A 27,761-nucleotide genomic window follows, 5' to 3' on the forward strand; every position below is an offset into this window, starting at 1 on the left:
CCATGGTCCTTGCCTGCGTGGAACTGACAGCCCATGAGGAAAGCAGAACAAACACTGTACAATCCACCCACTAAACTTAGCTACCGGAGCATCCGTACCTGCTTCCTCTCCTGTCTCCATCCAGCTGCCAGAACGCCTCGCCTCTCCCCTCCTTCCAGGACCTTGTTCTACCAGCTACCCTTCCTCATTCCTACCTCTTTAGTCTCCTTTGCTTTGCTTTATGCACCTGTTCAAAGCTTCTCAGGTTCTAAAAAACCACCCCCTTCTCCCCCTCAAGTAAATGTCTCTCTTCTTCTGCCCCTTCTACAGCATGCTTCTTAAAAGAGGCACAGTATAGACTCTTCAAAGACTCTTAAAAGAGTCTATACTCATTATCTGCACTTGCCGACCCACACGCACTCCTCGGCCCCCTACACCCCGTCTTCCACCTGCACTCAAGTACCCCAAGGCCACTAAATCCAATGATTTATTTTTGGCCCTTATGTCGATTTTCTGTAGCACGTGACAATGTTGACTCCTCCTACCTTCTTAGAATTTTCGTCCCCCAATTCCAGAGTAACTCTCTCCTGTCACTCCTAGGCACTGTGCCCTAGGCACTGGGGGGCAAAGGTATTCAGTCTCCCCAGGAGCTCGTGGCTTTTAGTGGGAGGGGGGAGCGGGGGGGGGGTGGGGGGAGGTGTGGAGGAGAGATTAGGTACATGGAATCATTGCAAATCAGGGGGATGAGTTCTACGATAAGGACCAAAGTAGGAAGGCGCAGCTGGTTCCCTCAGGGCGCTCAGGGGAGAATCCATTTCCTCGCCTTTTCCAGCTTCTGGAAGCTGCTCACGTTGCTTGGTTTGTGGCCCCGTATCACTGCGACCTCTGCTTCCTTTGTCACAACTCTTCAGGCTCTCTTGCCTCCCTTTTTTCCTGTATAAGGATCCTGGTGTTACATTGGTCCATCCAGATAACCCAGGAAAATCTCATCAAAAAAAAAATCCTTGGGGGCTTCCCTGGTGGCGCAGTGGTTGAGAGTCCCCCTGCCGATGCGGGGGACGCGGGCTCATGCCCTGGTCCGGGAAGATCCCACATGCCGCGGAGCCTGCGCGTCCGGAGCCTGTGCTCCTCAGCGGGAGAGGCCGTGGCGGTTAGAGGCCTGCATACCGCAAAAAAATATATATATATATATCCTTGGGCTTCCCTGGTGGCACAGTGGTTGAGAGTCCGCCTGCCGATGCAGGGGACGCGGGTTCGTGCCCCGGTCCGGGAAGATCCCACATGCCGCAGGGCAGCTGGGCCCGTGAGCCATGGCCGCTGAGCCTACGCTCCGCAACGGGAGAGGCCACAACAGTGAGAGGCCCGCATACTGTAAAAAACAAAACAAAACAAATCCTTAATGGGACTTGCCTGGTGGTCCAGTGGCTAAGACTCTGCACTTCCACTGCAGGGGTCATGTGTTCGATCCCTGGTCAGGGAAGTAAGGTCCCGCATGCTGTGTGGCACGGCCAAAAAAAAAAAAAAAAAAAAATCCTTAACCACATCTGCAAAGTCCGTTTTGCCAGGTAAGGTAACACAGTCACAGGTGATTAGGATGTGAATATCTCTGGGGACCACTCTGCTGTCTACCAGAGATGGAGTTCTCCCTGGAGCAGCCAGACAACTCTTCAGAGAGAAGACTCTTGGAGGGGAATTTTATAGGGTTAGTTCTTATTTGCCAGAAGGGGAGAAAAGGTGGTACAAGCAAAGGACGAGTGCCTGCCGAGAGGCTAAATGTAGAAAGAGAACGTGAGCCTGGAGATCTGTAAGCATCCAGCATGGTTGCATGGCTGAAGTACAGGAAGAGGGTACCTTCTAGAGATCATATGAGAGAGGAAAAGTAGAAGCTGGATCGTGAAGTTTTTTGTTTTTTTTTTTAAACCAAATTGAGTCTGAAATGTATCTGAAATGCATTTACTTGGCCAATGCCATTACTTTAGACCGTGCTATTTTTTCTTTAAAACGTTCTTTAGGGACTTCCCTGGTGGTCCAGTGGGAAAGACTCCATGCTCCCAATGCAGGGGGCCCAGTTGGATCCCTGCTTGGGGAACTAGATCCCGCATGCATGCCGCAAGTAATAAGAGTCCACATGCCTCAACTTAAAAAAGATCCTGCGTGCCGCAACTAAGACCGGGTGCAGCCCAAATAAATAAATAAACCTTGGGAATTATCCTTAAAAATAAATTAATTAATTAAATAAAGCAAATATTCTAAAAAAAAACAACTTTAAGTTTACTCACTTTTTGTCCTAAATAATAATGCCCACAGAATCACAGGTTTTATATGTTAGTTATATCTTTCCAGTGTGTGTTAAAATGTGTATGTAACTATAAAATGTTCTTCCCTGTACACCCTAAAATCACGTACACCCATGAGTGAGTACCATACTTTGAGAAATGGAGCCAGAGGCATTGAAACCGCCTAAAGGTTTTGAGCAGGGAAAGAAAGAACATGATCAGGGTTGCCTTGGATCAATATCATTCCCGCAGCATTAATCACTTTGGACTGAACAGAGACCGGTGAAAATCACAGCAGAAAGCCCGTAAATTAGGAGACTTCCACAATAGTTGAGGGGAGAGATGAGACATGAACAGAGACAGGGACTGTGGGAGGGGAGTGGAGGGTTTGGATGTGAACAATATCAAGGCGGTAGAACTGACAGGTAACAGTGAAGACTGGAAATGGAAAGGGAGGAGCTGGGGATGACTACCAGGGTTCTAGCATGTGCAGTGCAGCAGATACCGGTCCATCCACCAAGATGGCAAATAGAGGGGGAGCTGATGGGCGGGCGAGGGGGGGGCAGGGTTGGAAGGAAAAGAATTGCTTTGGTCTGGAACATGCTCGATTTGAAGCGTCTGTGGAACACTCATGTAAGTACTTGAATGCCTGTGTCTGTGGCTCTGGGGACTGGGGCATCATAGAGAGCCGAGCTGTCCAGTAGAAATAGGCTGTGAGCAACCTATGTCATTTTAAATGGTCAGGTGGCCACATTAAAAAAAAAAGTAAAGAGATTAAATGATATATTTTATGTAACGCAACATATCCAAAATATTCTATTGCAAGATGAATCAATAGAAAAATCACAAAGATATTTTACATTCTTTTTTCATTTTAAGTATTCAAAATCCAGTGCATTTTTTACAGAGAGCACATCTCAGCTGGGACATTCCAGGCACTCAAAACGCACCTCGGAGTGTTACCGTATTTATTGGACAGCACGGCTCTAGAAGCACTTGCTGCAGGCAGGCCAGGGTGATCAGATGTTTACCTGGGGGATGGTGGAGGCTGAGGACCCTGATCAGATACTGAGGGTGATCAGATTTGCTAAAACTGGATTTTACAAGGAAGGGCACAGATGGGTCTAGGAGAAGATTCAGGAGCCAGACTGAAGTTTGGCCAAGCACATCATCTTTGTCACAATCCCACCCATGACACCTGATCAATATAATCTTTGGAGTGGGGCTGGCAAATGCATATTTTTAACAAGCCTCCACCAGGTAATGCAACCCAGGAGAACCATCTTTCAGTTGCAGCCAGTAGGACCTGAGAACTCAGGGGAGATGGTTCACAACAGGATGGGGCTCTGATGAGCCGCCTGGGGAAGACTCACAGAAAGAAAAAAAGCTGATGGGGGGAAGCACAGAGAGAGGCTTGTGTTTAGGGCAAAGGAAGGGAAGGATGAGAGCTCTGGTGGAGTATCTGTCCCCAGCACTGTAGCCTGGCTCCAGGCTACTCAAGGCATCGTGGCTTAGACCAGAGTCTACAAGCTCCGCTCGGGAGAATCTGACTGAAGCTGTCCTGGAGCTGCCGGAGAGCTCCAACCCCAGGGCCTGGGGGAGGAAGGAGTGGGTTCTGAGGACGCTCGCCTCCCACACAAAGCAGGGATCAGCCTCTTGCTGGCCCAGACATTCAGTTTTGAAACTCCGCAGGGCTCTGTCCAAGGTCTCTTTCTTTTTCTTCCTCTGCTCTCACTCCTGGTTAATTTCACCCCTTTCCGGGGCTTCAAACTCCATTTATATGCTGATGGTGCCCACATTTGCATCTCAGACTCAGAGTCCACCCCTACTCCAAGGGCCAGACCTAGTTTTACCAATTGCCTTCTGCCTAGAGTATCTGGCGGGTGCCTTAAATTTAACATTTCCAAAGCTGAACTAACCCCCAAACCTGTTTGCTTGCTAATAAGTTCCTCTTTCAACTAGTAGCCTCACTACTCACCCGGTTCCCCCCAAACTAGAAATCTGGGTGCCATCTTACGCCTCTTCCGCCAACCATACGCGAAATCACCTGAAATTCCTTCCTTTGTCTGTATTCCTGCAACTTCAGTTCGGATACCCTTGACCCCATACTTGACTAGTACAATTCCCTCATTAGAGATGTGGCCCCACTCTCCCTTCTGGGAGAGGGCATCCTCCCAAATGCGGTACAGCCTTCTTTTACAAGCTAAACTTGTAAAACCCAAATCTGACAAACTCTGCTGACTACGGCATAAACAGCAAACTCCTCGGCATGAAACATGCATCCTCACAGAGGGCCCTACTCACCTCTGTTGTCACCTTCCCTCAATCCCCAAAATCTTTTTTTCTAGTTGTGACATTTGTTTGCTAAAAAATACACACAACATACCAAAATGCCCCAAACAACTCACAAAATCGATTTTAAAAGGGAGGAGATGAGGGGAGTTAAGATATCTGTATCCTCCTTCCCTGATCCCGAAGGTCTGGAGTGTTGCCTGGGGATTGCCTGTACCTGCGTTTCCCCAGGCGATTCGGAGGCAAATCTAGGTTTGTCAACCAGTGGGTTATGCCACTCTGACAAAAGTCCAACACATCAAAGAATCTAGGCTACTATGCTCTTTCCTAACTTCCTGTAGGGCTGCAGAGAAAAGACAGAGAGGAGCCTGCATCAGCATGGACTGCATTCTAGACTGCATCACGATTGCATCCTCACCTAGATCAAAACCCTGGGGAACTGCCAAGCAGAAATTTTAAGAATGAAAAGGGCATCTGCGTAGCCTACAAACCTGACAACAGAACCTACAGCACCTTTCGGTTAAAAAACGCTCCTGCCCCAAAATACATTTGGAAAACGTTGAACCACCCTAGAAAACTTTGATCGGCATCCCCTCCCTCACTTCTCGGTTTTAAGGGGAGCCCTAAAAGACGCCATAGGAAAGCATTTTGCTTTATTTTATTCAGCAGTGCCTTAGAAAGTTGAAAACCTGAAAAAAGTAATCTCAGAAGCTGAATCGCTCCTATGGGTGTCCATTCAAACACAAACAGTATTAGACTGCCATGTTTACTTGAACCCGTGGAGAGAAAACAATGTAACTGAGGAACCTTAAGCTTTGACTTCCTACCAAGCACATGAAACGTTCAAGAAACTTTGCAGGACGTGTGCACCTTCACTAAGGCTCATATTAACTCCCGAGCCACGCTGAACAATAGAGGGAGACTCGTTATTAACGAAACGCGCCGTCTGTGTTTCGAAGTCCTTCATCGCAGCAGAGGGGACCTTTCCTCTGCTCCGATTCGATTTTCAAATTGTTTCCACGCTCATTGTCTGCCAGTAGGAACAACGGCAGCGCTTGGGGCGCTTGGGGGAGCAGGTACAGCGTCCCGCAGAATGCAGCGCGGTTGAGCCCGGCCAGGTTTTGGGACATTCCCGGCCCTTCCAGCGGATCAAGGAAAAGGAGGTGGCCCGGGCGCCAAAGGCTGCTGCCAATGCAACTCGCAACTTTTGAAATCAATCCTTTTTGCATCATGCAACGGATGCCACCTCTCCTCTGGCTTGCAACCCCCCACCCCTCCCCCGAGACCAATCATTGCCGCGCTCGGGCCTGCACATCGCCTCCGCCCCCTTGCCGGGCCGCACGCAGCTACCGAGCCGCTCTGGCCGCGGCCCGCCGCCTCTTAAAGGGAGGGAGCCGGCCCTTAAAGGACCCTCGCGCGCGGCGCACGGCGGCCCCGTTCCCGGCAGGGGCCCGCCGAGCCAGGCCGAGCCAGGCCGAGCCCCCGCGGCGCCCAGGCGCGGCCCGGGGCCCTCCCGCCCTCCGCGCCGCCGCCGGGAGCGGCCTTTTTATTCAGGCGACGCTTAAGGGAGCCCGGCGGCGCCCGGTGCATTGTGGGAGCGGCGGAGTCCCGTTCGCGGGAGGAGGCGGAGGGCGCAAAGCGAACCGGTAAGCGCCTGGCTCGGGGAGGGGGGGCGAGACACCAGGCTTAAAGGGGAATATTCGTCCGCAGGCCCAGGGCGGCCGTGCGGATCCCCTCGCGGGCCGCCTGGGCGCGCCGGGAGCCGTGCACGGTCGGCGCTCTGCAGCGCAGCCTGGAGAGGGGCCGAGCCAGAGCTTGGTGGGGCCGCTTTAAAAAAGAAGCACCGCCCGCGCCGCCGCCGCCGCAGCCGCGCGGGGCCGAGGAAGGAGGGAGGGAGAAGAGGGCGGGGGAGGAGTGGAGGGGGAGGGCGGCGACGCAGGGGTTAATTTTTTCGCCCGCCGACATTTTTGTGCGGCGGCGGCGGCGGCCCGCGCGCGCGGCGGGAGAGCCTAGCCCGGTGCCCGGGGCGCGGCGCGCGGCGCCTCCGGGCCCTCCCCGCCCCCCCGTCCGCGCGCGCCCTCCCTCCGGCCTCGCGGGCGCAGCCTGACCCCGGCCGGCCCGGCGCGGCCGGCCCGCGAGCCGGGGGACCCGCCGCGGCCGGTGGGCCGTGCGCGCCTCACTCCCGCCCCGCGGCCTGGGCCGCGCGGTTCCCGCCGCTGCCGCCGGGACAGAGAGCGGGCGGGCCGGCATGGCCCCGCTGGCCGCCCCGCTCCGCCTCCACCGGGCCGCGCCGCACAAAGAGCCTGGGCCCGGGTGGCCTTTAAAGGCGGCAGCCGGGGATTTAAGGTGTCCCCGAGCGCTGCCCTGCGCGCACCGGCTGCCGCCCCGACGTGTGCTTCCCGAGGGGTGCGCCGCCCCTGCGCCCACGTCGCCGCGTCCCCTCTGTTTTTTATTTCCTAGGCTTGGGAACCTGGGGGGAGGTAGGTACCGGGCCGGGGCTGCCCCCTTTCCCACCCCCACTTACCGTGCTCCCTCGGCTCTGCGGCCAGCTTGGCGCCCTCGTTTGAAAAAATCAAAACGTGGCCGAGAAGGAAAGGGTTAACCGTTGTTTTTAAATATTCATGTCATTGTTTAAAGGTGTAAACAGGCGGCTTCGGGGTTGAAGTCGTCTGCGTGTTATGCCAGCCCCCCACCATTAATTACGCCTTTCCTCACGTCCCCCTCCACCCCCCCCATTTTCTCATCCCGTCCAAAAAATGTAAGAATTTATGTTTTTTTAGGATTCGGATGCGATGTGTGTGATTTACGTCCCTCGTTCCATTTGGAATTTTAAAACTCCTGAGTGCCTTTTGGGCTTAAGGTGTTTTAAACTCTTTGCCCTTAAAAACCTAGGAAGATTTAAAAGGAAGTTAGCCCCCTGAATTCCAAGTGCCCCTCCCCGCCTTTTTTTTTTTTTTTTGGATAGGGATTGGAGGTAGGAAAATAACTGGATGCCTCGTGAGTTGGATTTTTTTTTTCCCCCGGTAGGAGTGAGGCGGTGTTAAGTGCGAGGCATTTGGTGAGGAAAGGACTGTTGTTTTTGTTCCAAACCCAAGTCAAACTGCTATTGGACTTTTCCTAACTCTAAAATGGCTTCAAAATTCCCAGCTCCATAACTTAGCTCTCCTGGCGCCCTCCTTTCGGACAGGTGGTTTTCTTGGAATGTTGGAAGGTTTACTCCTTTACGGTTGTAGGTTTCAAACGGAAATCATTGCTCACCCCAAACATGGCTTTGTAAAGACAGTTTGGATTACTGCCCAAACTCAGGCTCTAGGAGATTTATTTTAAATGAGTGATGGGCTTCGCAGGGGATCGAAAACTCTCTAAATGGGAATTATGTTCTTAATGATAAATTTTATAGGGGAAACTGACCCTAAAACTTGGGGTGTCTAATTCTATGCCCAGTAAAGTATCAGTCTGGAAGTTTTGTAAACCCCGGGAGCACGTGGAAGGTTTTCGTTTAGCCCCAAAGGCTTCAAGCTTAGAAAAGTTTGTTCCAGAAACTTCCAGTGATACCAAGTACCATAAATGCTAGTGATTTAGTACAGTTTATCACTTTAGGTCTGCAGTGAAACAGTAACGAGCAGTAGCATATTTTATCAATGATGTGTGTGTGTACTAGTTTGTTGGGCGGAGTGTTTGCTTTCTAGGAAATAGCACTGAATTAAAACATCAGAAAACTTTCCACTGCTCTCTTGTAGAAAATGAGCTTTGCTGTGTTAAACAGCCATTCCAGTTCTCAAGTTGTGTTCTTTAGAGAGGCTTCCTGTTAGTTTTGGATCATGTCGTGTACTTCTGGCTCAGAGTGAAAACCTGTTTTTCTAAAACTGAACTTAGCGTCGTAAAGAATTTCATCAAATGCATATCCACCGATGTCCTTTTCACCAAAAGTATCTGTTAGGCATATTATCTTTCTTTGTGAGATAGCAAAAGATGGTAAAAGGTCTTCCTGAAAAATCATTTTAGCCAGGGCATTTAATATCTAAACCATAGTACTTCCTGGTTGATAGGTGAAGTGACTAATTTTCCTGTAATGCTGCCGGCTAGAAGAACGTTTGGAACTTTTTACTCAAGATGGCACTGTGTCCTGTAAGTCAGCTGGCCCATAGTTCCGTCTTCCTTGCAGCCCCTCAGAGCCACCATTATAACAACACAGACATCAGATCTCCTTCCATAGAATATGTCTCTAATGGTACAGTCACCTTTTAAAATGACTTCTTCTAGCTTATGCATCACTGTGACAAACTATTGTGGTCCCAGATGGCTGTTTCCCTGTGGTCTTGGTGATTGCAGCCCTTTTCATGTTTACTTTTCACTGTCATGTATTCACTCACTAGATTCTTGGCGGGTACTGGTAAGAACTCTTTAATGGTGTCTTTGTGTTTTGGTGCTACCCAGGTGGATCTGTAAAGAAACCAGCCGTGTAGGAGAGGGAGGGGAGGAACCCAGCGGTGAGGTGTGTGCGCCCGAGAACCATGTCTGCGCGGGAGTCCTTTAACCCGGAAAGTTATGAATTGGACAAGAGCTTCCGGTTAACCAGATTCACTGAACTGAAGGGCACCGGCTGCAAAGTGCCCCAAGATGTCCTGCAGAAATTGCTGGAATCCTTACAGGAGAACCACTTCCAAGAAGATGAGCAGTTTCTTGGAGCAGTTATGCCAAGGCTTGGTATGTGAACTGCTGTTTCTTTCATATTTCCCTGAGTAGAGCATCTTGGCTGCAATGTAGTCAGTGAGTCAAAAAACTAGATTTCTCCTCCCATGTTGCCTTTTTTTTTTTTTTTTTAAGTTTCTGCAAGAAGGATTCAAAGAGCAAAGCAATGGTAACTGTTACCTTATTGTAACTTATTTGGAGGAACGACTTGAAAAACATGAAGAAATATGCTCTAACCATTTTGAAACTGTTACTATGCGATTGAGACACTTGTATTACAGTAAGAGCATTTTTTATTAAATCAGAGTAGGAAAGGTGTCGTGCAGGACACCTTTAGAGAGCAGTGCCTGGGTTGGGGGGAACTCGGGGTTCCTGTGCAGCAGGCATTGTTTGAAAAGCTCCCATGGGGAGGAGGGAGACACAGCAGGTGAGAACACTAGACGGGGTCTGGACCCCAGGACGGCATCTGGACTTGAGAGCCGTGTTTCCTTGACCCAGTTCCTGCTGCCATTAGTGGTTTGCCTTTTCTCGAACACAGAGCTCAGAAATTCTAGGCTACTGGGATGCTGTTTGTCAGCTTCTCTTGTGTGCTTTGTTAAGTACATGATGCAAGACTGTGATCACTTTGCCTTTTGGGTGTTTGACATGTATTCTAGGAGTTTGTGGGTGTTTTGTAGTTACGGTGTATGAGTTGATCAGCTTTCTTACAGGTTTTAACTGCATTTCTTTTATGGTCATGTTCTGTCTTACAACATTGGTTTTGAACCTAGGGTACTCCTTTCTTTCCTGATGTATAAAGCAGAGAAACGCAGAGTTGCTTTGGGTGGGAGAGGAGAATTCACACCCTGCACTCTTGGGGCCTGTAGGGCTTGCAGGAGCTCAGTTAGAAAATCATCCTCATCTAGCTGATGTCTCAGCGTGGAGAACTACCACAGGAATGAGGTGGAGTGGATGTCAGCTTGCTTGTCAAGAAATGAGAATATACTGAGAAAGCCCTTAGATAACTTTGTCGGGGCCGAATGGGCAGAGACAAATGCAGTCAAAACCTCATGGATACAGTCATCATTCCCCTCTGTAACCGCCCCCGTTGACTTCCTGAGCACTCCATGGAGCTCAGGAAGGCCGGGTAACCTGTTCCCTGTCACTTGGTGGGGGTCAGGAACTGGCATCCACATCTTCCAATTCCTCCGCCCACCATACTGCTTATCATCTGGTTTTTAAGTCCATACGTGTTCATGGGGAGAGGAGCCGCGTCAGCTGTAACTCAGCAGTGGCAAAAGGGGACAGATGTCGACAGCAAGGGTCCAGGCAGGAGAAAGAGAAATAAATGTTACTCTGTGCAAGTTCGTAACCCTCCTGAACCTCAGTTTTCCCATCTGTAAAATGGGGTGATAATACTCACTGTTTGCAGCTGTTGTGAGTACCAGAAATTATCCGTGTGTGTATGTATATGCACCCTGTGCACCTGTACCCATGTACATCATACTTGTGTATGTATGTATAATGTTTATATAACGTATACACACAAGTCTGTTGACCTGTATTTAAAATGTTTTTTCTAAAAGAATGTCATATTTCCTGGATTCTAAGGATGAACCGTAACAATTGTTAAATATACACTTTTATTAAATGTCTTCTAACTAAAGAAATGTTAAGTTAAGTGTGTCTTAGTACTTGGTACCCCTGTTGCCTGATGCCTAAGAGCTGCCATGTGTTGATGGCTGCTGGCCGTGGGGGTAGAGTGATGATTTGGGTTGTTTTTTTTTTTGATGGATAGTTTCAGTCTCGCTGAAACCTAGAATTCCCCGTCACCACCCACTGATGGTTACATACACCCTGCTCGGTCTGGTATTTGAGGCTCCCTCTACTCTGGCATTTACCTGCCCTCTGCCTGTACTGTCCCTCTCTCTCTCAACTTGATACCCTCGTTTGCAAGGCCCATGGCCTGTCCCATTCTCACCCTCTCTCTCTTCCTTTCTTGAAATTTGGTAGGTGATTTGTAGACCAGTCACTACAGACCAGTGCTGTCCCAAAGAAAGATGAGGTGAGCCACCTGTGTCATTTAAAATTTTCTAGTACAGATAGTTCCATTAAAAAAAAAAAATAGAATCAGGGGAATTGAATTCTAATATATTTTATTTAATCCAGTATATAAAAACTATAATTTCAATACATAATTAATATAAAACATTGCTAACAAGACGTTGGTTTTTCTCGGTACTAAGTGTTTAAAAATCGAGTGTGTGCACTTGCAGCGCATGTCACTTCGGAATTGCCCCATCTCACATGCTCGGTAACCGCATGTGGCTGGTGGTTCCCACGTGGACAGCCCTTGACCCTCCTTCTAACACGGAGTGGTGTCCTGGTGGAGAGAGAGGACTTGTAGGTGATGGAAGCTTCTTGTCAGCCCCAGGAGCGTGCTGGGGAGTCATGGTTCACACGCTCTGATGCTGGGTATCAAGAGAAATTAACTGCTTTACAAACCAAAAGGATTGAATTCCAGTTTAAGATTCCCACGTTACAAAACATTTAAAGCTAACTTTCAGCAACTCTTTTTAGTCTCTCTTTCAATAGTCCTATAGTTTATATGAAAATCTAAAAGAAAAACAGTATTTCTTCCCTCTTTTCCAAAGTGAATGGTAATAGACTTGGAACACCCAGTTGTTGGAATGATCAGTTTGGGGGAGCAGTCGGTATGAGTTTAATTGTGGCTCTTGAGTGCTAGAGAGCCCCGCTAGAGGGCGCTTCTGCATACATGCGTCACTGAGATGAATCATCACACGCTTTCTGATCACTGGTAATGAGCGTTCCATTGTTACAAATTTGTGAGGCTTGCCATTCTGAATCAAAGTCCTCCATTCCCTAACTGGATCGTCCACCAGGAGTTTCTGCTTTGCCATCTAGTGTAGTAATAAAAAATCAGCCTGCCTACACAGAGTGATCTTTCACTAAACTTGATTTTATTTTAGTGTTAGTAAGAATGGATCAGGACTTGACACGGTGCTGGGGTAGTTGTGAAAGAAAGCCACACGTGGTCCTCTCTGTGTGACTCGGGTGTGACTTATTCCGTTTGAAATTCTGAATCGAGACGGTAAACATCTACCTGCTTCCTTTCGTACTTCATGGGATTTGTCCTTTGCTTTTGGCCATTGGGCTGCCAGGTTGAAATACTTCCTGAGGGCCAGAGGGCATCCTCTTGAGAGAGGTGAGTGTAGGAAAGCACTCCATTAGGCTTACCTGGTGAGAGGCCAGTCTGAATTTGAAGTGTTTGCATTACAGGTGATTTTTTTAAAAAAATGTAGCCTGCAGTAGCTAGTCTTGACTGTTTCTAAACTGATTTCAGGAAAAGGGAACTGTTTCTAATTAGCCCATCAGTTGTCTGTGTTATCTTTCTAAATGTTTAGAAACAATTTTTAATAAGTTGAAATATATCCCATAGGCTTGTTAAGCAGATTTTTCTTTCCCTGCTCATTAAGTTAGTAGAGGTGACATAAGTTTCTCATGAGTGGAATGCATGGAATTTTAAAGTTTCTTGGGAGCCACAGTGTTTATGTACATGCTTGATTGGAATCAATGAATACTTGTTCTAGCATTGTCCTTTTCTTTCTTTCTTCTTTCCTTCCTTCCTTCGTTTCTCTCTTTTTCTTTCTCCCTTCCTTCCTTTCTTATTTTTGTCATTTTTGACTAAAATGTAGTATAATAGCATTTTTTAAAAATTTTATTTATTTATTTTTGGCTGCGTTGGGTCTTTGTTGCTGCGCACAGGCTTTCTCTAGTTGCGGCGAGTGGGGGCTACTCCTCGTTGAGGTGCGTGGGCTTCTCATTGCAGTGGCTTCTCTTGTTGCGGAGCACGGGCTCTAGGCGTGCAGGCTTCAGTAGTTGTGGCATGTGGGCTCGGTAGTTGTGGCTCACGGGTTGTTGCAGGCTCAGTAGTTGTTGTGCACAGACTTAGTTGTTCTGCGGCATGTGGGATCTTCCCGGATCAGGGCTCGAACCCATGTCCCCTGCATTGGTAGGTGGATTCTTAACCACTGCACCACCAGGGAAGCCCTATAATAGCATTTTATATGTGTAAAATATTTTACAGATTTTCTGTTGGAAAAACAGAATCATGCCCAAAGATATACTCCTAAGTAACTATGGAGAAGACAACCCAAGTTCCATTTGTGCTGTTCTCATCTTTACAGAAATTCTGTATGGTGCCAGTCACGTGATACAGTAACACAAAGGAAACTTTCTGTTCAAGGCATCGTTAAAGTCTAAAAATTGTACCATGTTGAAGTTGAGTCTTATGACTAACAAATTGTGTTCTCATTTTCTATCTTAAGCTGGTTTTGTTTCACGTTTATTGCAGTTATGCTTCTTGATAGGAAACACATTGCTTTGTTGGCGGTGAGCAGTGTTCCGTAAGTGTCTTATGCAAAACCCCTCCTATTCAGAACACTGCAGGTACAAAATGACATGGCTCTTCCTGTTGACTTTTGGATGATGATGACCCCCATCTTTGCAGGCATCGGGATGGATACCTGTGTCATTCCTTTGAGGCACGGCGGTCTTTCCTTGGTTCAAACCACAGATTACATTTATCCCATCGTCGATGACCCTTACATGATGGTAAGTTTAACCGACGTGTTTTTACATCTGGAACTGCTTACTCTTTTGGTTTTGGGTGGTGGCTGGGGTTTTGTTATTCTTGTGTGGGTTTTTTTGTTTTCGTTATACACAAATTGCTCTCATCCTACCCCTGCCCTGACTCCCGTGGTTGTAGATGTGATCTGGTCGATCCCTTGCTCACACTTGGCACCGTGCATGAGGTAGGCAGTTAAGGTGGATGGGGGGCGTCCCCTGCTGCTTTCGTACCTGCCTGTGTGTCTGTACCAGAACACCTGTGGTCTGTTAAGCGTGTCTGTTGACTGATATGTTTGTAGTTTTCTTCTTTATTTCCTTGCACTTTTCTTTCTGGGACATTTGTAAACGCCACACTCCTGTGTTTCACCATCCTCTGTAATAGGACTGATCCTAGATGTCTCTGTCCAGAAAGAAAGAGCTTAGCATCCCATCACCATTAAACCTGACCGTTGATCCTGAATCTGGTCATTCCCCCTCCCCGTGTCTTTTTTTTTTTTGCGGTACGCAGGCCTCTCACTGCTGTGGCCTCTCCCGTTGTGGAGCACAGGCTCCGGACGCGCAGGCCCAGCGGCCATGGCTCACGGGCCCAGCCGCTCCGCAGCATGTGGGATCTTCCTAGACCGGGGCACGAACCCGTGTCCCCTGCATCGGCAGGCGGACTCCCAACCACTGTGCCACCAGGGAACCCCCTCTCCCCGTGTCTTATTCCACTGTGTGGCGTGTGCATCCGCCTGCTGATCACGCTCTGCCCCGACACCCCGTCCTGCTCATTGCAGGGTTGCTGCCAGCAGCCCCTCCTTCTTCCCAGCTGGACCCTCCACCCTGGCAGCTGGGAGGAGCCGATGAAGAGATTGGCAACATCCTATCATTAGAAAGTGCCGGAGGCCCTTCCTTGTGCCAGGGCACTGGGATTGAGCCCCACGTAGGGACTGAGGCCGGGAGGTCTGAAGGTGGGGACAAGCACGCATGCTCCCAGAAACCTGTTTCTCGCCTCTTCTCTGGCGCAGCGGTCCTGAGAGCCGCGCACGCCACTCCCCCGGTGTCCCACCTGTCCGGGGGCCCAGGGGGCTAGAACCGGAGTTCATCCTGTGCCAGCATCTCGTAGAAGGACCCGAGCGCCCACGCAGAAGGGGCAGCAGGTCGCTGCAGCCCGAGCCTGTGGTTGGCGCCTCCCAGCTGCTGACGGCGCCGCGCCCGTTACCTCGAGTGAGTCACAGGAGGTGATCAGGCTCCCTGCCGACCTGCCAGGCGGTCGTGAGACAGCATAAACGGGCAATGAAACGGCCGCTGGAAGTGATAGTAACTTGTGGTTTGATTACCCTTACGTCAGAAAGAAAAATTGGTCGTTTTCTCCTTTACTGTCTAGAGAAGGGCGACTTTAAAAATTTTTTTAAATGTCTGTTGGCAGTAGAAAATCTTTATTACCACGTTTCTGTTGAGTACTGTTTCAGAGTTCCTCAATAAAACCTTATAGTTTACTGGGAAATGCTTCCCTTTGTCTTTAGAAAACAATCTGATTTCAGGCCTAGGTGTCGTTTATTTCTTCTGTCTTTTTGTTTCTCAACCGAGACGATTTTCCTGTTTATCTCGTACGAGAAGCTCCCAGATTTCTCCGTCTAGGTGTATAGAACCCATCTTCTCTATAACCAGCAAAGGGGGCATTTGTAAGGATCTGCTCGGCAGAAGCGGCGGCTCCACGTCTTCTCTAGCACAGTCGTTTCCCAGCACTTCCACTCCGGCTCCTCTGAAACCAAGCACTCCAAGCTTTTCCCCGACATCTCCCCGCTCCATTCCGCACCCAAATAAATTGCAGACCTCTCCCTAAAGTTTAGAACGGGAAAGAACCTGGAGACGATGGGTGCTGCACGAGAAAGGAGAGGTGGTAACGGGAATGCCCGAGAGTGGTTCTGTGATGGAGGAAAGGCGGTGAGTCCGTGAAGCACAGAGCCGGGGACCACGTCCCGGCAAGCCCGCTGTGGCGCCTGCTCACGTCTCCCCTCTCTTCCAGGGCAGGATAGCCTGTGCCAACGTCCTCAGCGACCTCTACGCCATGGGGGTCACAGAATGCGACAACATGCTGATGCTCCTTGGAATCAGCAATAAGATGACCGACAGGGTAAGCAGGAGCCGGTCCGGCTGCATCCTCGGCCCTGGTTGTGGTCCTGTCACTTGTCTGGTTGGCCCTCCTTCCCCGCCGTGAAGTCAGGCTGTCCATGTCCCACCTGCCCTCTGCTTTTTGGCAGTTAGCAGCGAATTAGAATAGGCTGGCCTCTTCGTGTCTCCATCCCCACCCGCTGCTTCCGCTTCTCTCTCCTGGGCAAACTGAAGCCAGCGTGCGTGCGTGTGTTGTGGTGACGTTTAGGCCGCAGTAACAGCACCTCCAGGCCGGGCACCCACCTCTTCGGTCACGGTTGGCTGGTGACGTGGACGGCGGTGGGGCTGGGGTGCCCTGTGCTCACTCGCTAGCATCTGTGGCCTCGCTGCCTGACCCCCTCCTTGGCCCAGAGGTGAACTCCTGTTTAGATTATTTTTGACAGGTAATTGGTTTCGTCCCCGCCAGAAGTTTGCCCTGCGCATAGAACTGAGCATTCAACAGGCCCTTCTCTGCCCTCACAGCGTGCTCTCGGGCCACTGCTTGTACACAGACACCCGGAGCGGGCGCGTGGGCACGCGTTAGCTGGTCACGGGATGGTTAAGGACCGTCCAGAGAGCTGGCTCAGGTACAGGGCAGCCCTGTGCACCCAGCCTGTTCCGGTGTTTGCTCCTCTGTCGTCTGGGCTACATTCGCTTTGTGACCTAGAGCCTCTTCCGACTTTTGATAAAAGGGCTATACCATGTGAACGGTTCCCTGCCCCTTCTGTAAACTCTCAGGGCTTCCTGTAAGGGCTTTATGATCTTTTTATAACTACAGGGGTAGACTCTCTTCTCTGGGTTTTGAACTGAATGACGTGACTTTTAATTTGTGTCCTTTTAAACCGTAGGAAAGGGATAAAGTGATGCCCCTAATTATACAGGGTTTTAAAGATGCAGCAGAGGAGGCCGGAACATCTGTAACCGGCGGCCAAACAGTGCTAAATCCCTGGATTGTTCTAGGAGGTGTGGCTACAACTGTCTGCCAGCCCAACGAATTTATCATGTAAGTTGATTTTGGTTTCATGTCCCCTGGCCAGGTTCTCTCTCTCTCTTTCTCTCTCTCTCTCTCTCTTTCTCTCTTTTCTTTAAAAATATATTTATTGAGATACTAATTCACATACCATACAGTTCACTTATTTAAAGTGTTTATAAATTCAGTCGTCTTTGGTATAGTCACAGGGTTTTGCAACCCTCACTAGAGTCGACTTCACGACACTGTTATTGCCCCAGCGAGAAACTCTATCCACCCCCTCGGCTGTCACACCCCACCGCCAGCCCCCATCTCCATCCTGGCTTCTTCCACTTCACAGAATATTTGCATAATCTTTTTAAGGTGTATCCATTGTGCAGCATGTACCAGTACCTCATCCCTGTTTATAAAAAAGTTTTAGATTTTTTTACTGAAGTATAATTCATATAACAAAATTTCACATAACATGAAATTTAGCTTTTTCAGGTACGCAATTCATTGGTTTTTCGTATTCACGAAGTTGCGCAACCATCACCACTATCCAATTCCAGAACATTTCCGTCTCCCCAAGAAAGAAACCTTGTATCCACAGCAGCCACTCCCAACTCCCTCCTCCCCCCTCCCCTGGAAGCCGCAGATCTACTTTCTGTCTCATGGATTTGCCTGTCGTAGACATGTCATAAATGGAATCATGCAACATGTGATGTTTTATGGCTGGCTTCTTTCACTTAGCACGTTTTTAGGGTTCATCCATGTTGCATGTGTGTCACTACTTCATTCCTTTTTATGGGTGAATAACATTCCATTGTATGGACAGACCACAGTTTATTCATCCAGTCATAGGTCATGGACCTTTGAGTTATTTCCACCTGTGGTGCGTGATGCTGCTGTAAACATTCGTGTGCAAGTTTTTTTGTGTGGATATACATCCCAATTCCCTGGGGTAGATACCTAAGAATTACTGAGTCATGTGGTAACTATTTAACTTGAGGAACAGACTAAGGCAGCTGCACCGTTTTACCTGCCCACAGCCATGGATGGGACCCTGATGTCTCCACATCCTCTCACCAGGACTTGTTTTACTGTCTTTTTGGTAATAGCTGTCTAAGTGGGTATGAGGCGACATCTCACTGGGTTTTGATTGGCATTTCCCCGGTGGCCAGTTCTGTGAGCATCTTTTCTTGTGCCCTCTGGCCATTTCTAGATCCTTGGAGAAGTTTCTCTCTTAACAGAAGTTGGCCCTTTTCGTGTTTGATGTCTTATTCAGAAAAGCCACCTTGTCCTATTCTTAGAGGAAGCAAAAGCTCCGTTTGTTTTATCTGATTTTGTGAGCAGGCACTGTGTTCAGAACTCCAGGGGTGTGAAAGGCCCTGTGGTGCAGAATCCCTCACCTGCCCTCAGTCATTAGTGGCAAACACTTTGACCAGTCTTGGGTATTTTTAACCAAGTAACTCTTGACATTCAGATTATCTTCAGTTATGTTGACATTACACATAGTACTCCAATGCATAGATCATCTTGCATGTGTGACTCTCGGTAAGAAATTTTTCAGAATGGCATTGCTGGGTCCATTGCCTGTGCACCATAATTCTGATCGATGTCTTCAGTTTGCCCTTCATAGAGGCTCCACCAGCAATGGGTGAGAGTGCTGGGTTCCCCCATCCTAACTAGCACAGCCTGGTGACAGCCTCCTTGGTCTTTGCCTTACTCCTGAGAGTAAGGGTGAGTGTAATTTTCATGTATTCATGTCTTTGGTCCATTTTTTGACTGATGGGTGCGTCCGTGTTAAGGGTCTTGCCTTTTACCTACATCCAGGTTTTATTTTCCTATGTTTTATGTTGGTAGTTCTCAAACTTTCCACTTAGATGGGACAAGAGAACTTGCACCTGTCTCCCCCATTCCAGCTTTCCCATAGAAAAGGAACCCAGCTGTAGCCAAAAAACGAGAGAGGAAAAAACAATAAAACAGGCTTCAATGAATTTTTTGTCAACAACATGTATGCTTACTTTGTAAAATAAGAATGCACCTGTGCAGGTGATTATATTTTGTAAAAGACTGCCCACAAACTTAAAAATAACCCAGCAATTTTATCATACTTCACTTGCTGATACAGATTTGTAGCTTGCACATAACCAGTGACACACAAGAGCACATCAGCTCTCAGGTGCAGTTGAGTCAGAATTGAAAGGCATTTATGTCTTAAGGTCCCGTTTTTGGAAAATGAGTTTCTGGTAATTAATTCTCCCAGAATTAATATTTTTCAAAGCTAACAATGGATATAGATATTACAGGATGAGTCGAGGAGCTAGTTGTTGATTTTTAAGTCTGTGCCCCTGGCTTTTTAATCGACTTGTATGAGTATTTGAGTTGTTCACTGTCAGGGGACGGGATGGCTGTGTGGACAGCTCCTTGAACTTGGACAAGAAAGACATGAATGCTAGACCCATGTCCTGGTCGTGAGGATACAAGTGAGATGGGAGTTTTGTCTGAGGGGGGACAGTCTTTCTGCTTTTAGGGCTGCGTTTTTTTAGTATTTGCCTTCTGTCTTTAAGACAGGGACCAACCAGGGACCCTGTGTACCAGGTAGGAAACTTATTGGTCATAACTCTGAGTTTGGAACATTGATGCTGAAATCACCAAAACATTAGACCCACGGATTCTAGCCAAATCCCACATCCTGAGAAATCCCACCTGCATCTCTATCATATAAGTGACTGTAAAAAAAAGAGAGAGAGAGGGAAAGAAAGAGAGGAGAGAGAGAGAGAGAGAGAAAGGAAGGAAGGAAGAAAAGAAAGAAAAAAAACAACCGTTTTTGTTCCAGAAGTCTTGTTGCCTCAGAACCCTGGTGGGTCTGTGTTGAAAAGTACACAAGAGGGCTTCCTTGGTGGCGCAGTGGTTGAGAGTCCGCCTGCCGATGCAGGGGACGCGGGTTCGTGCCCCGGTCCGGGAAGATCCCACATGCCGTGGAGCGGCTGGGCCCGTGAGCCATGGCCGCTGAGCCTGCGCGTCTGGAGCCTGTGCTCCGCAACGGGAGAGGCCACAACAGTGAGAGGCCCGCGTACCGCAAAAAAAAGAAAAAAGAAAAAGAAAAGTACACAAGAGCATGGCTGAATCAGGGCCTGATGAGGCCTTTGAAGACTAAGCGATTTGCTTTTTTGGGAAACTGATAAGTCACTGGCCTAAGTGTTGTCGAAGTCCGCGGCCTCCTCACTTTTCATTTAATGTTTTGTTCGTCAGTCATCCTAGTAGTAAACGGCAGAGCTCTAATACATGGCATTAGTTGGCTTAAATATAAGTGAGTGTTTGCAAACACACAAGTGGTTTTACCGGCCTTTTCTTTCTCCTGTTTAACCGACAATGATGAACTTATCTCCTCGGTTGATTTGACAAGGACCTGCCTGTGCTCTCTTCTTCAGGCCAGATAACGCAGTGCCAGGCGATGTGCTCGTGTTGACCAAGCCCTTGGGGACGCAGGTGGCTGTGGCCGTGCACCAGTGGCTGGACATTGTGAGTGACCTTCACCTTCCGGTGTCAGCAGTGTGGTTTCTAAAATAAGCTCTTCTAGTTTTAGTACCAGGGAGTGTGCTGTCCATCTAGGCCTTCAGAAATCCTGGGAATTGTCCCTATTCTTTGATTAGATCCAGTTTTCATGTATTGAATGCTTGAAGTAGGTAATCCCCTGCTCGGGGTTCAGAGATAATCCATAAGGAGAATTTGGGGGACAGTGAGTGGTGCAGTTTATCTGTTCATTTGGTGCTGAGATGGGTATGTCTTCCATACTTAAACATCACTAAAAAATAATACAGAGGAGGCAGTTCCCTGGCGGTCCAGTGGTTAGGACTCCGCACTTTCACTGCCGAGGGCCCAGGTTCAATCCCTGGTTGGGAACTAAGATCCCGTGAGCCGTGCAACGGAGCCAAAATAATAATAATACAGAGGAGAATATGTGCAAGATTTGATATTTGAGGTTTAAGGCCAGGCTTATTGACAGTCATGAGTTTTTTGGTCATTTCTGGTTGCTTGTTTTGTCTTTTTAAGCTAATTAGTAACTCAGAACATTTTGATAAATAATTATGTCGTGGAGAAAGCATCTAGAATATGAAGATATTTATCCTGAGTCACTTTTCAAGTGAGCTATGATCAGTTGTTCTTCATTTAAGACTTTTCATTGCCATAACAACTCAAAAATTAATGTGATTGTGGTATATTCTCACATATCTCAATGCTTTTAATTTCTACAACTGTCATCTGAAACCATCAGTCCTGAGAAACAATTGAAAATGAACAATTTTATGTTATTCGTCAACCAGGTATATCTTAGATTGACAAACAGAGCAGAGAAAATCTCTTAAGGAGGCCGCATTCTTTAGTTATTTTTCCCTTCTCATCCAGTGAGGATGGGGAGATTTCCCATCAGGTGTGATCACCTATGAGTCAGACCATAGGGCTTTTATAGGCCAGTAATCCAGAGGTGCTTTCCAATACGACTGCCCAGGTGAGGCAGAGGGGGTCCAGGAGGAGGGGCTCTGGGATCCTTCTGTTTGTCCCACCCCCAGCTTGACACTGCCTTTGCTTTTTTTTAACCAGTTTCTTAAAGATGCTCAGAATTGAAAAAAGCAAGTTTCAAAGGCAAAGTAACAGCACAATACCCTTTCATAAAGGTCGGAAGCAACCCAAGAGTATTGTTTGGGCATCTATACGTACGAGGATACTATTTTTTGAAACGCAGGGAAATGACAAGTGTAAAATTCAGAATCATTGTTACCTCTGGGGGAGGGATGGGGGCAGGGGGATAAGGGAAGGACGCAGACATAGACTTAAGTTACTTGTTGGGCAGTAGATGTTGGGTATTACCAAGAAAGGAACAAACGCACGAATGCTGGCTATTAAAATGGACCGTGATGACTGTGTGTCATGAACTCAGCATCGCGATGCCAGATCCTTTAAAACTCAGACTGAGGAGGAAGGGGGAAGACGGCAGTCTTTCAGAGGATGTGCTTTGTGGTCACCCATGCCGTCCTCATAGCTGATACAGTTCAAGTTGTTTCCCATTCATTTGTCCCTCAAGAAGACTTGATCCCAGAATTCAGGGAAAATGAAAGCCATCCGCTTACTAGGGGAGATGGAGAAGAGAACCCAAGGACATTCAGAACTGTCTTGCTGGTTTCAAGTTTCCAGTACGCTGCAGTGTTTGACTACAGAGGTGCGGCTGAGGACAGAGAAGGTGCCAGATGATATATCTAACGGCCACTTAAAGCAGTAGTCACGGGGGGAAGAGTTAGAAACCTTAATATTGTGTGCAGAATTAGGGAAGCAGAACACCCCAGAAGATGGCTAAGGAAAAAATACTCTTTCAGTGGTTAGAAGCAAAGACTGATCACGCTTTTCTCTCTTTGCTCCCTCACCTGTGTTCCTATCATTAGCCTGAGAAATGGAATAAAATCAAGCTGGTGGTCACCCAGGAGGATGTGGAGCTGGCGTACCAGGAGGCGATGATGAACATGGCCAGGCTCAACAGGACAGGTGCGGCCAGGGCTCGCCACGCAGGGGTTGGCCAGCTTTCTGAGCAGGGCTGGGACGGGAGACACTTAGGGCTTTGTGGGCCACAGACAGTCTCAGCTGCATTGATTTTCTTTTCCCCCCATGACTCTTTTAACACGTTTCTTTAAAAAAAAAAAAAACAGAAAACAAAAACCAGAATACATTCTTAGCTGGAGGAGCTGGCCATGGGCCAGGTTGGGCCAGTGACTGCAGAGCCCCCTCTGTAGGTGCCTGGAGCACCGGTGGGACTCCAGCTATGTCGTGTGTTCTTGACAGAAGCGTGGGGTAAATGTGACTCACCTTAGAGGAAGTAAACGGCTGGCCACTGGCCTGAACGTTGCGCTAGGTCAGGTGGTGAGGCCGTGAGCGTTTGTCCCCCGCCACTCCTCTCTGAGGTGTGCGTCTGGAGTTCTCCAGGGCACTGCGCCTGTGCCAGCATCTGTGTCCCCTCTGGCTTAGAATCGCTCACCGTGGGGGCAGTGCCAGGCACCGGGGAGAAGCAGAGAACTGTGGATGAAGTCATCAGTTCACTTTATGAATCTGTGAAATGGAGAGCTAAGGTCACATTTTCTCTCTGTTGCTTCAAATTCTACATTCCTGTGATTATGGGCAGCATTGAATTCCTCTGCACCCCAATAAAAACAGAAGAGAAATTTATATAGCATGTTTTCAGAAATACTTGACTGACTTATTAATTTAAAGTGTTAACCTTGTCATATTTTTAATTCCCAGATTTGTGTATATAAATGAGTAATGACACTCATGCCATAATTTTTTGACATTTCATTTCTAGTTCTAGCTTCTTAATACTGATTAGAAAGTAATAATAATAATAGTGGTTACCATTGATTTGGTAGTTATTATGTACCAGGAACCTGACATATTTTCTCATTTAATTCTTCTGACAACCTTATCAAGGTAGCTACTATTATTCTCATTTCACAGGGAGGTTAAGTAACTTGCTCAAGGTCACAGCTAATCGATGGGGACCTAGGATTTGAAGCCAGATACGCTTTTAATGCTTTGAAACTACTGCTTATAATGCCTTTAAGTGTTATATTCTATCCTTTTCTTAATGATTTAGTAAGAAATCAAGGCCCTCTCCACAGCCTTTGTGCACAGTAATTGAACCAGTACTTTGTACTATGCTAAGAATCTTAAAAGTAGTTTAAAGTAAAACAGGAAAGAGCCAGAAGTCATCTTCTGGGAAGCAGCAAGGCTGCCAAGGGACTCACTTGATGCAGTTTAAGCATCTTACAGTTGATTTTTATTAGCGTTCATACCTGTATAGAAAGCACCAGGTATATTTTATAATTAAGAAGGAAGCCCGGGCTTCCCTGGTGGCGCAGTGGTTGGGAGTCCGCCTGCCGATGCAGGGGACACGGGTTCGTGCCCCGGTCCGGGAAGATCCCACATGCCGCGGAGCAGCTGGGCCCGTGAGCCATGGCCGCTGAGCCTGCGCGTCCGGAGCCTGTGCTCCGCAACGGGAGAGGCCACAGCAGTGAGAGGCCCGCGTACCGCAAAAAAAAAAAAAGAAGGAAGCCCTTGTTGGGTGTCTTTGAAGTCCTAACCTCTGACCAGCCAGAGGAACCCTTTCTGGAAAAGCATCTGTGTGGGTCGCTCTGTACAGAGGATTTGGAAGCAAACCAGCATTTAGAATGTGAGCTCCAGGAGGGCAGGGAGCTCTCTTTTGTTCACTGCAGTGTCCACAGCACTTAGAAGAGTGAAGGACACACCACAGGGGTCATTAAATCTGGATGGAATGAGTGAACTCTGTGCTAGCCCTTCTTTTTGGTACTTCATGGACATCTTTTGAACAATCCTGTGAATTGGATCCTGTTTTTCCTCCTTTGTCTGAAAAAAAATACATGTAAGGAATACACGCAGGTCTATTCTCAAACCCAAATCTGTCCAACTTTATAAAGGCCACTGTTTCTCCCACTTGTTCTATCTACATAAGCCTGTGATAGAAATTGGTACAGTTTTATTCTGGAAATATCAGTTTTCTTCCTCATCATTAATTGCATGTTGTATTTAAGGACCTGGGTTTGGGTTGTGTGGAATCCTATTTTGGAACTTTGAAGATACTTGAAGACGAAGTTCTAGATGAAGTTCAAAAATCTTATCCTAAAAAAAGTCCCTGTTTATTTAGTTACTCAGGGTTCGCTGAGCCAGCAGTCAGAAATCTCATCCCTCCCATTCTACAACTTACCCCAAATGACTCTGAACCCAATATATGTAATACTTAAGCCATGAAGTCTTCAATTATTTAAAAAGAAGAAGAAATTTGACTGTTGAACAGGGGATCTCAAAAGATCTTCTCCGAAACTCTGATTTTAAAGTCACTTTAGAGTGTGAAAAGAGGGCTTCCCCGGTGTTGCAGTGGTTAAGAACCCACCTGCCAGTGCAGGGGACATGGGTTTGAGCCCTGGTCCGGGAAGGTCCCACATGCCACAGAGCAACTAAGCCCGTGCGCCACAACTACTGAGCCTGAACTCTAGAGCCCACAAGCCACAACTACTGAAGCCTGCACACCTACAGCCCGTGCTCCACAACAAGAGAAGCCACTGCAATGAGAAGCCCTTGCACCGCAACAAAGACCCAACGCGACCAAAAATAAATAAGTTAATTAATTAATTTAAAAAAATAAAAAAATTAAATGTGAAAAGAGATTTTTTTCCAACATCTGCCTTTCCCACCTTCTTTATTAAAAATTTTTATTAGATACTAAGTTGATACAAAAGTTATTTTATAAAATATGTGCAGGGCTTAAGGAACAGCAGCACAGTACCCATGTGTCTACCATCTCATGTGAGAAAGAGAACCTGGCCTTACAAGCCCCAAGGGGCCCCTCCCACACCCAGCTCGGGGAAAGGGGCAACGCTGTTCTGAATCTAATGTTTATTCTCATGTGTTTTAAACTGTTTTTGCCACATAGCCTTGTCCCTTGAGCAATAAGTTAGTTTTGCATTTTTTGCTTTACTAAATCATCCCTGTGTCATTTTATTTCCTTTTTGCTGTTTTGTACACTGTTCAGTGTTCCTGAGTGTCAATCCCTGGTGTGTGTAGCTGGATTTCATTGTTTTCACCACTGTATAATCTTCCACTCCATGACTGACTGCTGCTGAGAACTTCTGGTGCACGTGTGTAGGAAAGAGGGCAGTACTGCCTCAGCTTTTCTAGAAGGTCCTAAATGATTCCCAGAGTGGTGGTAAACCACACTTTTTGAGAGTATGCTACATTTTAAAGATTCTTTAATATGTTTTCTCTTCCTGTTTATTTTCTATAGTTTTTCTACTGTTAAAAAATCATGTTAACTATAGAAAAGCTTTCAGAAAATGAAAAAAAGGAGAGAAAAAACATTGTTCATAATCCCACCAGCCAAAAACAGCTTCTGTTAATATTTTTATGTATTTTCCCAGGATTTTTTCCTTTGGTTGGTTGGTGGTTTACTGTTGTCTTATTGTTGACGTTGTAAACTAATGGTTAGCGTACATTTTACTTATATTTGGAATTTGCTTTTATTCATTTAATATCACTAAATTCTTTTTTCCATATTATATAATCCTAGTACACATAATGTTTAATGGCCAGATGTTCTACCAGAGTGATATGCCATAACTAAATTACTTTTTGCCTACTTTTGAACAATTTATTTTGAGATCAAATTTTTTTATAATTTTTTTTTCCTGCATTCCAGGAGTATTTCTTTGGCAATATTCAACATTAAGTTGAATTGTAATTATTTAATTCTGTGTTCTCAGATGTTCTCATCACTTACAACCAAGGCTTTTCATTCGTACTTCTCTTCCTGTGCCGTTCAAAATGTCTAAGGAGGGCTTCCCTGGTGGCGCAGTGGTTGAGAGTCTGCCTGCTGATGCAGGGGACACGGGTTCGTGCCCCGGTCCGGGAAGATCCCACATGCCGCGGAGCGGCTGGGCCCGTGAGCCATGGCTGCTGAGCCTGCGCGTCCGGAGCCTGTGCTCCGCAACGGGAGAGGCCACAACAGTGAGAGGCCGCGTACCGCGCCAAAAAAAAAAAAAAAAAAAAGTCTAAGGAGTCTTTTTCCTTTCTTTGGTCCTTCAAATTAAGTAGTTTAACAATAAGAAAGTAATTTGTAATGGATTTATTTTTACCCATGTGGGTTATTAGTTTGTTTATAATTTGAGCATTTAAGCTTCCCCATCCTTAAGTTGTAGACATTATTGGTAGGGATACAGTATGGCAGAACACTATGCAGGAGTGTTTGGTCATATCTAGCAAAATCCTGTGTATGTTTATTTTGACCCAGAAGTCCCACTTCTGTGCGTCTGTCCCAGAGCTACAGTGGCCAAAGTATGAAATGACATGTGTACAAGGCTATTCATTGAAGCACTGTTTATAACTGCAAAAGAAGGAAACAGTCCAAATGTCCATCACTAGGTGACTGATTGGATTATCTCATCTCTGTGCACAGAGGAATACTATACAGCCATAAAAAGGAACAAGAAAGCTTTATTACTAGGGAGCTATCTCTAGGATATGGCCAGATGAAAAAAGCATGTTCATAAATGAATATGAATTATGTTCATAAATGAATGAATTTGTATGTTCATAAATGAATTAATATGTATTTTATACTTTCAAAAAGAAACAATGGAAAAAATAAATCATTAATAAAAATGGTTACATATAAGAGGGAATAGGGAGGAAACAGACCCTCTCTGAACATGCTTTGTTTTGTAAGTTTGACTTGGAAATACATGTTTTGTATAGTTTTCTATACTTAAAAGTTAAAACAGCATATTTTACAAATCCGAACCAAATTTTTTTTTCTTACATCTTTACTGGAGTATAATTGCTTTACAATGGTGTGTTAGTTTCTGCTTTATAACAAAGTGAATCAGTTATACATATACATATGTTCCCATATATCTTCCCTCTTGCGTCTCCTTCCATCTCACCCTCCCTATCCCACCCCTCTAGGTGGTCACAAAGCACCGAGCTGATCTCCCTGTGCTATGTGGCTGCTTCCCACTAGCTATCTATTTTACGGTTGGTAGTGTATATATGTCCGTGCCACTCTCTCACTTTGTCACAGCTTACCTTTCCCCCTCCCCATATCCCCAAGTCCATTCTCTAGTAGGTCTGTGTCTTTATTCCTGTCTTAGGTTCTTCATGACATTTTTTTTTCCCTTAAATTCCATATATATGTGTTAGCATACGGTATTTGTCTTTGTCTTTCTGACTTACTTCACTCTGTATGACAG

General features: G+C 46.9%; 2 protein-coding genes across 7 annotated transcripts in view; one reads left to right on the top strand and one right to left on the bottom strand.

Moving 5' to 3' along the window:
- The first annotated feature begins 5,924 nt into the window (after nucleotides 1-5,924).
- The window catches only part of SEPHS1 (selenophosphate synthetase 1), a 29,969-nt gene continuing 8,132 nt past the window's right edge, over nucleotides 5,925-27,761 (top strand). The window contains exons 1-7 of one of the 6 annotated variants that reach the window (XM_004278579.3): nucleotides 5,925-6,193; nucleotides 8,985-9,254; nucleotides 13,750-13,853; nucleotides 15,877-15,984; nucleotides 16,850-17,004; nucleotides 20,388-20,478; nucleotides 22,395-22,494. In XM_004278579.3, coding sequence (XP_004278627.1) covers nucleotides 9,062-9,254; nucleotides 13,750-13,853; nucleotides 15,877-15,984; nucleotides 16,850-17,004; nucleotides 20,388-20,478; nucleotides 22,395-22,494 — 751 coding nt within the window. In that variant the 5' untranslated portion in view covers nucleotides 5,925-6,193; nucleotides 8,985-9,061. Of the gene's footprint in view, nucleotides 6,194-6,510; nucleotides 7,028-7,052; nucleotides 8,676-8,984; nucleotides 9,255-13,593; nucleotides 13,646-13,678; nucleotides 13,854-15,876; nucleotides 15,985-16,849; nucleotides 17,005-20,387; nucleotides 20,479-22,394; nucleotides 22,495-27,761 lie in introns of those variants that run through there. The other 5 variants (XM_049705614.1, XM_049705613.1, XM_033403416.2 and 2 more) reach the window with 5 other exon arrangements.
- The window catches only part of MCM10 (minichromosome maintenance 10 replication initiation factor), a 118,466-nt gene continuing 113,465 nt past the window's right edge, over nucleotides 22,761-27,761 (bottom strand). The window contains exon 21 of the mRNA XM_049705594.1: nucleotides 22,761-23,052. The gene's annotated coding sequence lies outside the window, so the exon portion shown is untranslated. The remainder of the gene's footprint in view (nucleotides 23,053-27,761) is intronic.

This window comes from Orcinus orca, chromosome 2 (assembly GCF_937001465.1).
Source record: "Orcinus orca chromosome 2, mOrcOrc1.1, whole genome shotgun sequence".
In the NCBI taxonomy this organism is placed as follows: Eukaryota; Metazoa; Chordata; class Mammalia; order Artiodactyla; family Delphinidae; genus Orcinus; species Orcinus orca.